The 16418-nt window shown below is 40.0% G+C and overlaps 2 protein-coding genes across 2 annotated transcripts; one reads left to right on the forward strand and one right to left on the reverse strand.

Annotated features, from left to right (window-relative positions):
* Positions 1–7496: 7496 nt before the first annotated feature.
* LOC141608087 (uncharacterized) lies at positions 7497–8529 on the reverse strand. Its single transcript, XM_074427439.1, has 3 exons — positions 8143–8529; positions 7865–8045; positions 7497–7807 (listed from the first exon to the last, which is right to left on the reverse strand). Exons 1-3 carry the CDS (start codon positions 8527–8529, stop codon positions 7497–7499), a joined length of 879 nt encoding a protein of 292 aa, XP_074283540.1.
* Positions 8530–10901: 2372 nt separating this feature from the next.
* LOC141608088 (uncharacterized) lies at positions 10902–11615 on the forward strand. Its single transcript, XM_074427440.1, has one exon. It carries the CDS (start codon positions 10902–10904, stop codon positions 11613–11615), a length of 714 nt encoding a protein of 237 aa, XP_074283541.1.
* Positions 11616–16418: the final 4803 nt, after the last annotated feature.

Below are 16418 nucleotides of genomic sequence, written 5' to 3' on the forward strand. Positions count from 1 at the left end.
TCTATCAACGCCCTCGAACCGGCCCGGAGAGCATCGTAAAATCCCACGCAAGTCGAGAAGCCTGAGAAAGTCCTCATGGTAGCAATCTCCTGAAATTGGGAATCAAACAAAGTCAGAACACATATTCAGATATGAAATAACAAAAACAACAAAGGCTCGACAAAGCAGCAAACTCACCAGGCCTTCGTGTGCACTGTAGGAAATGTGAGTGTCGAGCCCTAACAGGAGCTGGCTACCGTCAAAGCCCTCGACCCAAGCAGGCGCCACCCGCAGGTTTAGCCCTCGAGGAGCTTATACCCGCCTAGCCTCCCAACTACAGACAAAGACGTCGTCCTCCTCCGTCTCTACTCTCCGCCTCTTTGTCTCGCGAGACTGCACAGGACGAGGAGGACTTCTCTCAATAATCCGTACAACATTCCCGGAGCCCCTGTCTAGAGGGCCGAAGACCTCTTCTCCTAGTGCTGACCCTCCTTCCAGAGGAACCAGCCTCAGACCCCGTCCGCGCCCTCTCAGCACCAATAGCCTCAACAACGGGCTCCTCCCGAGCCTCTGTGGCTCCCTCAGCACGAACTGTCCCAACAACGGACTCCGCTCGAGCCCCTACGGCTCCCTCGGCTCTAACAGCCTCCTCAGTGGGCTCCTCCTCGAAAGCGTTCTCCACCACCACCTCGGGCACGCTCCCCGGATTACTAACCGGTCCAGCCCCGAACAAGAGCTCTAAGGCCTCGACCACGAACCCAGTGGGCCCAGAAGCCCCGGAACACTCACATGCAATTAGGACAAAGCAAAAACAGCGTCAGCCAAAATTTCGGCATTACGACGGCACAAAATGGACAAAACCCCAAAAACAAAACCACCTGCAAAAACAAAGTAAGGGCAAAGCCGCCCAAACTCATCCAGTAAAACACTTCACCAAAAAATTCACAAAAAAAAACGACTCGCCCTTATTTTCAAGCAAAAGACTAGTCAAAACAACAACAAAAGTTACAAAAACCACCCAATACTTCAAGGCCGACACAAGGTCAGCAAAAGTAAGCAATAAGAATTCCCGACACAATTGGGCATTTTTCACAGCTCGAAGAAGGCAATTTTACGCCAATTCGGGCGCAAATAGGTCTAAAATTCGAATTACGACCACGTCAAAACAACGTGATTTAATCACGCCTCGAAGTGACTAAACTACCGTTAAGGTCCATTTCAAGACAAACTAACTTAGTTTGAGCCCAAACAGACGCTTATTTCGTCTGCATAAGACCGTCACACAAAGGCAAAAATTCAATTTTGGCGCACAACGCCCAAAGAAAGTCCAACATGGCAAAGACGGTCTCCCCCAACTATAATACGACCTAGTGGGGCACACAACTCAAGCAAACAAGCACGACAGTGTGAAATAAGACGAACTTTTGTCTCATTCATGGTTTTTGCTCCTAGAGAGCGGGAATGAGGGCCATAATGCGAACTAATGGCACCCCGATACTCCTAAACAGGTTTCTAACCTAATGCAACCATCAATTTCATTCGAAAAAGGGCCAAGTAAAAACGTCCAAATCGATTTTCGAAGGGTTAGGGTTTTGCCCTAATTCAATTAACAAAAAGGGAAACAAATTCAAATGGATTCAAGAGGATTTACATACCTTGAGATGACATAAAGACAATGGCACGGAAATAAGCAAATGACGATGTCGAAAATAGCGATTTTGTGGGTTTTTTTCGAATGTGTCAAAGAAGGCGAAGTGAAATGAGGAGAAATGCCTTCTCCCGTCTTTTTACAGAAAAAAAGGGAAGCCCCTTGCATCGCAGGATGGCTCGCCCCTCTTTGGCGTGTTCCCTGCTTATTCAGCAAAATTTTGGGCTTTGGCCCAATTTCCACACAATTTTCACAAATTTCAACGACGAAATTAAAAACCGTCATTTTCAAATCAAAATACAAAATAGTGAAATTCAAATTCGCTATTTTTTTCACAAAATTTCAACGACGTAATTAAAAATCGTCACTTTCAAATCAAAATACAAAATAGTTAAATTCGAATTCGCTATTTTTCACAAAATTTCAACGACGGAATTGAAAACCGACATTTTCAAATCAAAAACAAAATAGTGAAATTCAAATTCGCTATTTTTTACAAATTTTCAACGACGGAATTAAAAACCGTCATTTTCAAATCAAAAACAAAATAGTGAAATTCAAATTCGCTATTTTTACAAAATTTCAACGACGGAATTAAAGACCGTCACTTTCAAATCAAAAATAAAATAGTGAAATTCAAATTCGCTATTTTTACAAATTTTCAATGACGGAATTAAAAACCGTCATTTTCAAAAAAAAAAAAAAACAAAATGGCGAAATTCAAAGTTCGCTATTTCCACACAAATTTCAAAATTCAAACGACGGAATTAAAAAAACTGTCGCTTCCTCACAACAAACAGAATAGCGAAATTCAAAATTAGTTATTTTCCAACAAATTCAAACAAACGGCATTAAAAACCGTCACTCCTTCGAACAGGATAGTGATATTCAAGTTCACTACTACTCACATATTTCAAATCACGAGAGGACGGAATTAAAACCGTTATCTCCCAAACACACATCAAATGGCAGAATTCACACTCGCTATTTCTACAAACTCCGAACAACGGCAATAAAAACCGTTAACTCCCTTCGAAATTCATAACCACTGCCGACCACAGGAGCCAGGCTCAAGCCTATCTCTTTCCGGCGCCACAAACATCCAACATAAACACCGAAATTCCCCAGCAGGATACCGGAGACCTCCCCACGAAGCCCAGTAACTCAACAACCTCTCGAAATAAGCCCATCCAACACGGCTATTTCCCACCGTTGATCATTCGACTCTCAACATGGCTGGCGAGCCTCAAAACGCACCTTCAACATGGCTGGTGAGCCTCAAAACGCACCTTCGACATGGCTGGCGAGCCACAAAGCGCACCTTCCACATGGCTGGCGAGCCTCAAATCGCACCTTAAACGGGGCTGGCGAGCCCTGTCATATCCGCAACATGGCTGGCGAGCCTTTGCGTGCAAACAAGAAACATTTCAAGGACATATCTCTTAGATGCCTCAGGTATGACTTCTTCCTATGGCTGACGAGCCTTCGTACGTAGTCTAACGGACTTAAAACAACCCACACGGACAGTCGACGACAGGTCCTTGACTCGTACCCCCGAGTCACCTTGGCGTCGCCCTTCCCGACGGCAGGTTCTTGGCCCGAATCCTTTTGAGTTGCCTCGACGTCGCTCTGGTCTCCAGGTTGTATTCTTCGATTGACCTGGGGTTATACTTTGACTTTCGCCCTGTCCAAGCCTTAGTCAAAGTGGGGGCTCTGTAGATACCCAGTATCTGTTGAATACCCAACAAACACCCGATGATTATCGGACTACAACATGCTTAGGAATCGCAGCGTTTAATCGACAGTTTTGTATAACTATACGTCGGAAAACTTAAAATGATTTCGAAAACAAAACACTTTCAAAACTTTTCAAAAGTACCTGGACTGTTTTATGCAGGACGACGGGGTCGCAATGACACTAACTAGAGTCAAAACCGACACCGGACCAAAAACCGACTCAAAAATTCAAATCCCGACTCCAACAACGAGTCAAACCGAGTCAAACACAAAAAACAAACATCACAAAGTGTCCATGTTAAGTATACATGTTATACTTGCATGGTCAAGTACAACAATCATGCCATCCAAAATCTGGGATAGAACAAATCATGATTTCAATTACGTGATAGTGACACCCACGAAATGGTTCGCGCCTCTTCGAGTTGCCCATGCGGCCACGTCGCTCAAAACGCACACAACCATTCAATCCCCTATAAATACCCCTCAAATGCCACCATTTGAAGGTACGCGAGTGTTCGCCCCCTCATTTCTCCCTTAAAATTCTAGACTAGACTTCTCAAGTCACAAACCGACACGTATTTTTGACCTACCGATTGAAAATACAAGCCATACACATTGTTTGGTACCGTCATCGTGCATTAAATCACTTGACCGACCACTTCGACCAACTACACAATCACTAAACTAAACAAACACTCTTTACATTGCTAAAACGGTTTTCAACCGAGTTTTCCGACCTAACAAGTTTTTACACTTCCGTCGATTTCTCATCTCAAACCTAGCATGTAAGTATGAGGGTGTAATAATCCTCTTCTTTCATGTCCTTTGATCTGTTTTTATGACCTTAACATGCTAAAACATGCATAATATGGTCCAAAATGCGGATCGTATGAGCCAAAACCGAGTTTTGACCGGAAACAGAAGCCCCATGTCACCACTAGGTGCCTCGCGCCTCAATGGGGTGTTCAGGTCGTGTTTGAGTTCATTCTTTCCACTTTCATTTCATTTTACAACCGGTTTTACCATTTCAAATCATTTTTATGATAAATTTTTAACCATAAAACATGTTCACCCTTGGTTCCTTATACCATGACGGTTTAATCCGTGTTTCGGTGATAATATTTGGTTAATTACATTTAAAAAGGCATTTTAAAACCTTTTTATTCATTTCTTTACATTTCAAAAAAAAACATATTAGTCATACTTACATAGTCAACCTTGGTTCCACATACCATGTCGGTTTAAACCCGAGTACGATGATAAACATTGGCTAATTACAAACAAATGACCTTAATACAATTAGTTCATAATCAACATTTTTCAAAACTATTCATATCAAGCTTGCAAAACCAAACCCGACATCGAATATTGTCAAAAAAATGATGATTATTCAAGTCTCGTTCTTCACTTTAACACAAAAGCGGTCTAAACGACCTTTTCAAAAAAAGATGGGTTCAAATACCCCTTTACAAAGTGTTTTACAAACGTTTTCAACAGTCAGAAGACGTCCCTTTTGACAGTTATCTGCCTCGCGCCTATACAGGCTTACTGATTTCCAGTTTTCAAACCAGGATAGGTCCCTTTGCATCGCCTAATGGCTCGCGCCTCAATGGGCTGCCTGATGCAGGTCCTGCTTCCTTTCCAGCACTTGTCTAGAATGATCCCGACTTCGATTAACCCGAATACATGACAGATCAGATGACAAGCCTGCCCTCTTACTTTGTATTTGCAAAACACCTTTCTAAGACAAATGGATCACGTTATGCACCATAAACCTAACTCGGTAAATGGATGTTTACTTTCCGTCTTGCATGCAAATCAACACTAAATCCAACTTGACATCAATTACTTGATATTTGGTTAAACAACCGACATAGAAAGCTCACATGTTAGGTTTAAACTTGTGGATGCGCATTCATGCATTTACCCGCTTTATCAACTTTTGCATTTAACCAACCAAGATCGATCAGTAGAGGCCGCTACCGCGGGCGTGATTGGGTGTCCGATTAAAGGGCTTCCCAATACCTACCTTCACCTCCTACTCATAAACTTTGGATAGTGGACGACCTTATCTAGGGCGAACGAGAGTCATTTTAGAGATAGGATGCTAAAGAGGGACGACTCCTTATCTTTAGTACCTATGTCAAACACCGCTTTTTGCCTTGATTGACCTAGGTACAAAGTGGATTCAAACGGGTTTCAAGCATCCCACAAATGCTTAGTGGCGACTCCGAACATCTCTTGCATCGTTTTGAGACCCTTGCCGAGACGAAACCGACCGATCTAAAGCGATCCGGTCGAAAGCATTTTTCCGCCACCGAGCATGGCTTTCAGACTGCTGCCACATCCACAGATCGGCTGGGCATCGCAGGTGGCCCATGTCCATAGTAACGGATAAGTATACTGACATGGGTTCATCCTTTTCTAGTTTGGCTAGCAAAGGTGGAGATGACAGGTATAACTTTAAGTCCTGGAAGGCTGCTTCGTACTCAGGCGTCCACTGGAAGTGCTTATTCTTCCTGAGTAGGCTGTAAAATGTTTTACATCTTTCAGAAGATCTGGATATAAACTTGTTCAGGGCGGCAACCCTTCCTGTCAATTTCTGGATGTCCTTGACAGACTTGGGTGATTGTAATTCCAGTATGGCTTTTATCTGTTCAGAGCTGGCTTCTATGCCTCTCTTGGTCACCATGTATCTCAAGAACTTCCCTGCATAAACTCCAAAGTGACATTTTGCAGGGTTCAGCTCCATATTGTATTTTTTCAGGATCTGGAATGCTATCTCCAAGTGCTTTACATGGTCTTCTGCATTTTTAGATTTCACCACCATATCGTCTATATAGACTTCCATGATGTCTCCTATTTGATCTTTGAACATCATGCTGAGCAGGCGCTAGTACGTTGCCCCTGCATTCTTCAGGCCGAACGGCATGATAGTGTAATAGTATATGCCTCGGTCTGTAATGAATGCAGTACTTTCCTGGTCAACATGGTGCATCTTTTTCTTGTTCAATCCACTAGAAGCATCCATGAATGTTAGCATCTCGTGCCTTGCTTTTGCATCTACCATGGCATCGATATGTGGAAGGGGGGAATGGATCCTTTGGACAAGCTTTATTCAGGTTAGTGTAATCTACACAAACTCTCCATTTTCCATTCTTTTCCTGCACGACCACTACGTTTGCTAGCCATTCAGGATACATCACTTCCTTGATCATTCCCATATCCAAGAGTTTTTCTACTTCTTCATTAATTATTGCATTCCTTTCCTGTGCAAACTTTCGTCTTTTTTTCTATAAAAGCTTAAAAGATTGGTCAATATTAAGTTTATGTGTTATTATATAAACGCTAATTCCAGTCATATCGAAATGGGACCAAGCAAACCAAGAAGATTTATTTTTGAGGAATTTTACCAAATTGGGCCTGACTGTGTCAGGGGCATCAGAGCCAACAAGAACATACCTGTCAGGATACTCAAGATTGAGGATTACCTTATCTGATTCCATCCTGGGTGGTGCTACGTATGTGCTCCTGACAGGGTACGGTAATTGCTATGCCATGATTTACCTGCATTGGGAGGCTTTAGGGCTTCAGTATAACACTCTTGGGCTGTCTTGTGCTCCCATTTGATGGTTTCTATCCCCCAATCTATTGGTATCTTGATGCACTGATGATAGGTTGATGGTACGGCCTTGATATTGTGGATCCATGACCTACCTAGGATTGCGTTGTACGATGACAGGCAATCTAGGACTCCAAATCTTTCATAGGATGCTACGCTCTCAGCATATGTGGGAAGATAAATTTCTCCCAATGTGCTCCTTGTTTCTCTACTGAACCCTACAAAGACAGTGGATTTCTTGGTAATTTGATCCTCACCGATTTTTATGGCTTTGAGTACGTCAAGCATACTCAGGTTTACTAAACTGCCTCCATCTCCTAGAATTCTTCTCACAGTAGTTATTCCAATTTACATGGAAATTACTACGCCATCATGATGAAGGTCAGGTATTCCTACCAGGTCGCAATCACTGAAGGTGATGGGTGGCATATTGCCAGGCTTGCAGGGTGATTTGGTTTGCGGAGTCCTGACTATCTTTTTTGCTGCTGAACTGGTCAGGCCACAAATCTATGATCCGTCATTTATGAATTTTACTTCATAAATTGGAGGTGGTGGAGGGAGATTGCGTTCCTGTTTTTGCTCCTGACTGCCTTTATTTTGATCTTCCTTCTTGCCTTTTGACTTGATTAGATCCTTTAGGTATCCATCTTTCAGCAGGTAGGCTACTTCTTTCTTTAGGGTGAAGCAGTCTTCTTTCGTATGCCCTATGTCCATGTGAAATTCGCACCACTTGGTTTGGTCTCTCCTTAGGTTAGGATTTTCGACCTTCCTAGGCCATTTAACTGCTGATCCCATGCTGTCAAGTCGCTGGATCAAGCCTGAAATATCAACACTGAAGTTATGTTCTTAAATAGGTGGGTGAACTTTAGCCTTACCTTGTTGTTCATATGCCAGGTTGACTTCTGAGTAGTCTGGCCTGGAATATGGGGTTGATCTGTGGCTGCTGCCTCTGCCTCCGCTTTTCCTATTTGACTTTTCATATTCTTTGGAATTGCAAGATGCTCCAACTTTGTAGCCTTTGTCTTCTTCTAGCCTAATAAAAGCTAGGGTCTTGGCCTGAACATCTTCAAAGGTATGATAGGGATACTTGGTGAGTTCTAACGTCACACCTGGGGATTGACACCTTTTCTTTGTTGAACCTGGCAAGAAATACCCTGAGGGTTCCATCTGGCTTCTGGGTAATCCTATAGAGGTCACTAGAACACTTCTCCAACTCCCTGTTACTTGCAAACTGTTGGTTGAAATTGTTGATCAGGTTGGCAAAGGACTGGATGCTTCCAGTTGGCATATTGATGTACCACTGTAATGCAGGGCCGGTCAGGGTCGTTCCAAACCTCTTACAGTTGCAGACGTGCCTGAACTCACTCGGGATGGATGCAGCCAGCATTTTTTGTTTGTAGAGGGCTACATGATTTTGAGGATCTGTGGTCCCGTCATAGACTTTCATGGATGGGATCACAAATTTCCTTGGAAGATCCACTTTAGCTATTTTGTCTATAAAAGGCGAATCAACATAACTGTCAAGGGCAGCTTCCTCCATGGTGGCAGGCACTCCAGGTATTTTTTTGGAATTTTTCATTGAGTATTTTAATCTCCTGGACTATTGCCATCATGACAGCTGCTCCTGTTTCATTAGGTTTTTCATTGTCATCCTTAGGAATGTCATCATCATCATCAATGTTGATCACTTTTTTGGCGCCACTTGGACTCCCAAAGCTTGGGAAGTCAAAGTGTTTGATAATTTATGAAAAAGGGGTTCCATACTAGATTTCGGAGCCTGATCCTTTAGATTTCTCTAACTTCTATTTCTAGGTTGACTCAGATTCTTCAATTGTAGGATTTCTGCCTCAGATTGAGCCATTTTTTCCTTCAGGCTTTCCATCTCTACTACTTTTTGTAGTGCAGCAGTCAATTGTTCTTCTATGGTTGGTTCAGCCATTTTTTTTTGTTTTAGTTTCTTTTTGGTTTTTTTCTGGAAAAAGGAAAAAAGATATTTAATGAACTAGATGCCCCACGGTGGGCGCCAATTGTTTTATATGGATTTTACGTAAATCTAAATCAGGTCAGGTATGGTTTTTGCAGGGTTAACTAGCTCGGTTTCTATCTATGTATACACTACATGGCAGGGTAGGTTAATGTAAAAGTAATGCAAATAACGTAAATAATAAGACAAGATAATTTATACGTGGAAAACCCTTAAATGGGAAAAAACCACAGGCACCAAGCCAGGAGAGGATTTCACTATATTTTGAGTAACTAGCATAAGAATGAGACAAAATAGTTTAAGTGTTGTATGAGTATGTATTAGCTTGAATGCGTATGTGTCTCTTCTTTCTTTGCTGCTCCTTATATAGCCAGGCTGAACAGCTATATAATTTTCCTCACTAAGGCGTGATATTTGCCATTAATGACTCTCTTAATTGCTCCTTAATTGTGCTTAATTGCCCATATAAATGCTTTATCTTTAATATGATCTTTAATTACCATATTAATGTGGTAATAATCTCTTATAATTATGCTTGACTCGGTCAAATATTAACCTTATATTTGACCGTTGTCCTCTCCTGCCTGGTGCCAGGCTCGGGCTATCCTAACAATCCTGCTTTGATTGTCAGGCCAGGGTTGAACTTCACCCTGAAGATGATGTGGGAGTCTAGGCTCGGTGATTGGTGCCAAACTTGAATCATTCTTTCTGACCTACCCTGACTGTCAGGTTAGGGTAATATCATGTCCTGTTGGTAGCGCGAACTTCCAGGCCTAACAATGTATATTCTAAATTAACCAGCCTCAAAATTTATTTTGTCACTTTGCTTAAATATTATGACAGTCAAAGTCAACAATTAAACACTTTCGAGCTTCTAAGGCCAAAACTACCAACATAGAATGAGCTATTGCTTAAATTTCTTGTTCCAATCACAAGATGACCTTCAAACCCATAATTACTTTTGTACACTCATTGTTGCCTTATTTCAAGCATGAATCAGTTATTCTAAATTAGATGAATCAGTTATTCTAAATCACTCTTTGCTGATTTACCCACCACATTTAAGTCAAAACTGTCATTTGCTAGGGTGTTGGTGGAAGTAGATGTGGCAAATACCTTACCAACTACTGTGCAATTAAACTCACCTTATCATGGTATGACTACTCAGAGGATCATTTACGAATGGTTGCCTCATTACTGTCACTGTTGCAGGAAACTTGGTCACGTCAAAGAAAAATGCAAATTTACAAAATTAATCAGAAAATTGATGAGATCAGGGCAACAAAGGTGGTTCAGGAATATAGGGTCATTCAAAGGACACAAGAACCCACTGCTCTCATTTCAGATGTCTCAGACTCAGGATGCTCAGTACTAGGCCAACATTCTCCTAAGCTAGGGACTGAGATTTCCACTGAGGCAGTTGTTCAGAGCTCAGGAATAGGCTCACAACAACCTGTTTCAGAGGAGAACTCTTCACTAAGTGATAAAGAGAAGGGCTCAGAATGTACTAAGCTAGGTCATAGAGACACTGATTATGTTGAAGTGGTGGATTTGGAAAGGATTGGGCAACAAAAAGGGTCTGAACAAGCATCTGCAACTCTGGAACTGCAGAACTTATACTCAGTGTTACAGACCAATGAGGAAGGGGAGGGAACATCTCAATTGGAAGTTACTCAGGATAAGGCCCCACCTAATCCTGGTAAATGATCATCTCATCATGGAATATTAGGGGTTTCAATGACCCAATAAAGCAGCATGAGGTTAGGGGTTATTTACACTTAAATAAAATTGATGTGTTGGGTTTAGTAGAGACTAGAGTCAAAATAAACAATGTTGCAGCTATTAGCAAACCGTTTTCTTCTTTTTCCATTATCAATAATTACTCTCATCACTATAATGGGAGAATATGGGTTTTCTTAAATAAAAGAATGGTGACAGTCCTTTCTACTAGAGTTCATGACCAACTTATCCATGTGAAGTTCTTGCATCATGTATCAGACAAAATTGTTTCAGTAACATTCATTTATGGTAGTAATGATGGAGCTGAAAGAGAAGGTTTATGGGATGAATTAAGACAAATTGCACTTACTGTTGATGAATGGATAATTCTGGGAGATTTCAATATTGTTAGCGATGTGGAGGAAAGAATTGGACCTAATCCACCATCTTTAACTGAGATTCTTGCATTTAATCAGTGTCTTTTGGATAGTAATCTGGATGATTTACAATGTTTTGGATGTGAGTATACCTGGACCAGTAAGAGGGAGGTGGAAACTAGAATCTGGTCTAAATTGGACAGAGTTCTTGCTAATCCTTTCTGGCTGATCCAATATCCAAATACTCATGTCACTATTTTGCCCCCTGGGATCTCAGATCACTCCCCTTTACTGGTTCAGATTCAGAAGAATTTTCAAATTAGAAAGACATTTAGCTATCTTAATTGTTGGGAGGATAGTCAGGACTATGATAGTATTGTTTCACAGGCATGGGACTTGCCAGTCAAAGGGAGTGCTATGTACAAACTCTTTGCAAAATTAAAAAATGTCAGACATGCATTGATTAAATTACACAAGAGGGATTGTTCTGGGCTGTCTGGACAAATAAAGCAGCTCAAAAATGGTCTGGAGATTTGTCAACAATAGCTACAATTGGCTCCTCTGAACTCAGCTACTTTGGAGCAGGAAAAGAGTCTTTTAGAGAAATATTGGAAGTTAAAAAGAATGGAAAGAAGTAGTTTATTGCAGAGGGCTAAAATTCAAAACATCAAATATAATGATGCCCCAACAAGTTATTTCTTTGCCAGGATAGCTACCAGAAAGCATCAGAGTATAGTTGGGAAAATTCAAGATAGAACTGGTAATGTTAAAGCTGGGATTGAAGATGTTAACACTGCTTTTGTGGATTACTATAAATGGCTTTTAGGGGAGAAAATGGAGACTTCTAACCTTCCAGTCTTAACTGGTCCTCAAATTGAGGAGTCTGATTGGGGTACTCTTTGCAGGCCTGTGGAGGAACTGGAAATAAAGAAAGCTTTGTTCTCCATTGATTCCAATAAGAGTCCTGGTCATGATGGTTTCTCCTCCCAATTCTTTAAGAGATCTTGGACCACTATCAAGAGAGACTTCTGTGCTGCAGTACAGGGATTTTTCAGAACTGGAGCTATGTCTAAACAAGCTAATACTACTTTGCTGGCATTAATCCCCAAGAAGCAAGTGGTACAGTCAGTTTTGGACTATAGACCAATAGCTTGCTGCACAGTCTTTTACAAAACAATAAGTAAGATACTGTGTTCAAGGATTAAACCATTTTTACCTAATATTATTGGGAAGGAACAAGGTGCTTTTGGGGAGGGGCGTAATATTTTTGAGAATATAATGCTCACTCAGTCTTTGGTGAAAGGATATGCTCAAAAAGGAGTTTCCCCTAGATGCTTAATCAAAGTGGATATTAAAAAAGCATTTGATTCATTACAATGGGGATTCATTGGCCAAATGTTAAAGGTTTTTAATTTTCCTTCTCAATTCCAAGACTGGATCATAGGCTGTATCACCTCTCCATGGTATTGTGTGAAGATGAATGAAGCTACTTCAGGGTTTTTGAAGGGGGCAAGTGGATTGAGACAGGGTGATCCCCTCTCCCCTTTCATTTTTGTCATGAGTATGGAGATGTTATCAAGGATCTTAAGAGGCATTCATAGTCAGACTCAGGTCACATATCACCCAAAGTGTGGAAAAATGGGTCTTAATCATCTAATCTTTGCAGATGATTTAATGGTTTTTGTAAGAGGAGACACCCCTTCAGTCCAAGCTATCACTGATGCTCTGTATAATTTTGCCCAGATGTCAGGACTGAATGCAAACCCTGAGAAAACAAATATCTATATGAGAGGGATAAGAGAGGAAATCAAACAGGCCATACTAAGGAACACTGGGTATGCTGAAGGCACATTTCCTTTCAGATACTTGGGAGTTCCCCTGAATGAAGGGAAGCTCAATAAGATCATGTTTGCTGACCTGCTACAGAAAGTTCAAAATGCATTGACTCATTGGGCAACTCATAGGCTATCTTATGCTGGGAAAATTAGTTTAATAAACACTGTGATATTTGGACTTGAGCAATATTGGTGTTCTATTCTACTGATTCCTAAAGGTGTGCTCAAACTCATAACAAAATTTTGCAGGAATTTTCTCTGGAATTCAGAGGAAACAAATAGGAAATTGGTAATGAAGAGTTGGATATCATGTTGTGTTCCTCATAAGGAGGGGGGATTTAACATCAAGGAAGTGTTGGCTTGGAACAAAAGTGTTCTCTGTAAATGGCTTTGGGCAACAGAACAACAATCTGATAGTACATGGTCTCAGTGGAATCATGTCTATAACATCAAGTCTGATAACTTCTGGACAATGCAAATTAAGCCACACCATTCTGAGAGTTGGAGAAGTATTCTTCAGGTGAGAAATGAATTGATAAACCGTGCTGGAGGGATACGCCAAGCACAGGCAATTATCTCTAGTTGTGTTAAGAATGGTAAGCTCCATCTTCATTTGATGTATGATCAACTAAGGAACCATGAGAATACTGTGGCTTGGGCTAAGGGTGTCTGGCACAGAGCTGTCCTTCCAAAACACAGTGTTTTTATGGTATTGGCTATGCAGAGACGCCTTGCAACAATTGATAAGCTAAATGACAAAGGGCCCTGCATAATCAATCGTTGCATACTCTGTAAAGCAGCTTGTGAAACACACAGGCATCTGTTCTTTAGATGTCCATTTGCTGCAGATGTTTGGAATGGTATTCTGGCCTGGATGAACTTGCCTGAAAGAACGATTGATATGAGATTTGAATTGCGTTGGATAGTTAGAAGGAGAAGGAAGAGGCATTGAAAAGCTTCCTGGTATATGGGATGCCTTAATGCAACAGTTTATAGTATTTGGGAAGAAAGGAATTCTCGCATTTTTTGTGATGTGGAACATACTACTGACTACTTAATCCGGAAAATCCAGCATCTAGTAAGAGTTAGACTTCTATTTGTAACTCACCCGACATATAAGGATGAGATAATGGAGAACTTAAATTCTTAGATTCGTCTAACTTATTGGTTATACTTTTGTAAGATTTGCCTCTTTTATTCCCTATATGGATGAATAAAATGGCTTGCTTTTCTTGCAAAAAAAAAAAGGTTACAACTATTTCACCATATGCACCAATATCTTTGAGTTTGTTATTTCCATTTCCTTTGATGCTATTCATGTTAGTTGCAATAAGATGCAATATCTTTGACGAAGTGTTTCCATTTATCTGATAAAACTAAGGAAAATTATGCCTTTTTTTAAACTCAGTATTACAATAATTTAGTTAGAGTCAATTAAAATTCAAATCTGCAAAATTATTTTAACTGTGACCGAGCCAACTCGTAAATACACTGCTTAATTCAGTTTATGTTAATTATGATTCAAATCTGCAAAATTAAACTGATAGGCTTGTCGCACACCTAATTAAAGATAAAATTCCCTAGACACAAATGAATGTAGTACAAGGGGTCGAACACAAGGAGACGGGAATTGCGTTATGAAATGCTATGAATAGAATTCTATCAAGGTCGATTACGATTGGTTGTTTGATTGGTTTGATAACTTGTAACTAAAATGATGCAAATTATATGATAATAGAGTCTAGGGGAGTTGGGTCACACATGCAATTGTATATAGATGTTTATGTTAAACTCGGAATAAATAACATTGTTAATTGTTTAGGTCTTATGATAACCACCTCTCGGCCTTATTGTCAACCATAGGTCGGGTCCTAGAGAACTCTCATTATGACTAGGTCGTGCTACTAACACATGTTTTGTCTAATTCGATTCCGTGCCTCTCGACTTATAGAACGAATTAACAAACTTAATCAATGATTATGGCCACTAAACAAAGATTAATCAAAACAATGCAAATATGTGATAGAAACAATTAAACAATATTACATCAACCTAATTCAATATTTACAAATATTAATCATGCATGGCTTCCCTATTCCCTAGACATATGAAACTACTCACTCATGATGGAAATAAAACTATTGTTATATGAATTAATAAACATGATTATAGTGGAAATATAACTAAATGAAATTATAAGAATTATTAATAAACTAAATAGAAGTAACATATGAATTAGTGAAATGCTAAAGATGAGAAATGTAATATGAAATACTAATGTTAAACTAGTGATAATAACAACTTGATAATAATATGAAATAACAAACTAATATAAAATGCTAATGACTAAAATTTAAATTATAAAACGATGATAATGGAAATGCAAAAACGAGATAAACTATAATCGAAATTACCGAAACAAAGAACTTGGAACTTGAATGAAGAGAACACAAATGACAACCCAAATAACTTGAATGGAAAAATTATATTACTTAGAACCAAATGCTTAACTTGAATTGTTTAACAAAAGGGAATGCTTAACAATATGTAAACTAATATGAAATTAAAGAGAATTTGTGTAGCTAAGCGTGTGAAAGATGGTAAAAGGGATGTAAAAAAAGTTATCCTACAATGACGGATTAAGGCCCCTATTTATAGTAAAATAGGGGCATAACGTAAAATCCATAGAACAAGGCAGTCCCGATCGAGGCCTGGTCACCCCGATCGGGGTCGTAGGTATCCGGCTATTTTCTCTTAATTCTTGATTAATTGCTCCAAGGAATCCAATGCCTACGATTAATGCCTCTTAAATCACCCGGTTAATTGCTTAGTAACACATCTTAAGAGCATCCAAAGAGCATCTCATAACTTGTTACTTGGGTTTGTTTGACTTGGACTTTTGCTTGGGACAAATTCATTTCTTCATTTTTTCATCAACCCAAGCTCCATACTTCTTACTCGGGCTTGGAAATTACCAAAACACCCTTCCGCGGTCATGCTTAGTCTTTTAGCCTCGTAAACTCATGTGCTTACTACTTTGACGGAAAGAAGCTGCTAAAAGCTTAATTTCCTACAAAACACAATGAAAACAAGCAAACCTAACTAGAACACGGAATTAGCTCATTAAATCACTAACATTAGTGCAAATGACATGCAAAATAGAGCTAAAATAGGGGGTAAAATCATATATAAAATAGACATATCAAACTCACCCAAGCTAAACTCTTGCTTGTTCCCAAGCAAGAAACCATATCCCATTAATTGCAATATCCTAAAACAAGCTAAAGCATAACGATTCAAAACCCGAAACAACATGGGCATAAGGAAAATGCAAAAACATGGATGAGATTTACATGACGGCGTAGCATGAATGACCATGTATGAACTTTTAGGCTCTTGCATGATTTTTTTTTACTTTGGACTCTCACGATTCACTCAATACTCATTATATGTGAAAGTATTTTTATGTGAGTAACACTCACCTATCCTCGACTCATGAGAGTGTGCCCCAATC

Source organism: Silene latifolia, chromosome 10 (genome assembly GCF_048544455.1).
Source record: "Silene latifolia isolate original U9 population chromosome 10, ASM4854445v1, whole genome shotgun sequence".
In the NCBI taxonomy this organism is placed as follows: domain Eukaryota; kingdom Viridiplantae; phylum Streptophyta; class Magnoliopsida; order Caryophyllales; family Caryophyllaceae; genus Silene; species Silene latifolia.

Bases quoted from the DNA above. Each gene is read 5' to 3' on its own strand.
- LOC141608087 (XM_074427439.1), bottom strand. From the start codon at position 8,529: ATGGAGGAAGCTGCCCTTGACAGTTATGTTGATTCGCCTTTTATAGAC. The intron at 8,046-8,142 runs GTATTTCTTGCC...GAAGATGTTCAG, and splicing joins AGCCAGATGGAACCCTCAGG to GCCAAGACCCTAGCTTTTAT. The intron at 7,808-7,864 runs GTAAGGCTAAAG...TTGATATTTCAG, and splicing joins CCTGGCATATGAACAACAAG to GCTTGATCCAGCGACTTGAC.
- LOC141608088 (XM_074427440.1), top strand. From the start codon at position 10,902: ATGGTGACAGTCCTTTCTACTAGAGTTCATGACCAACTTATCCATGTG.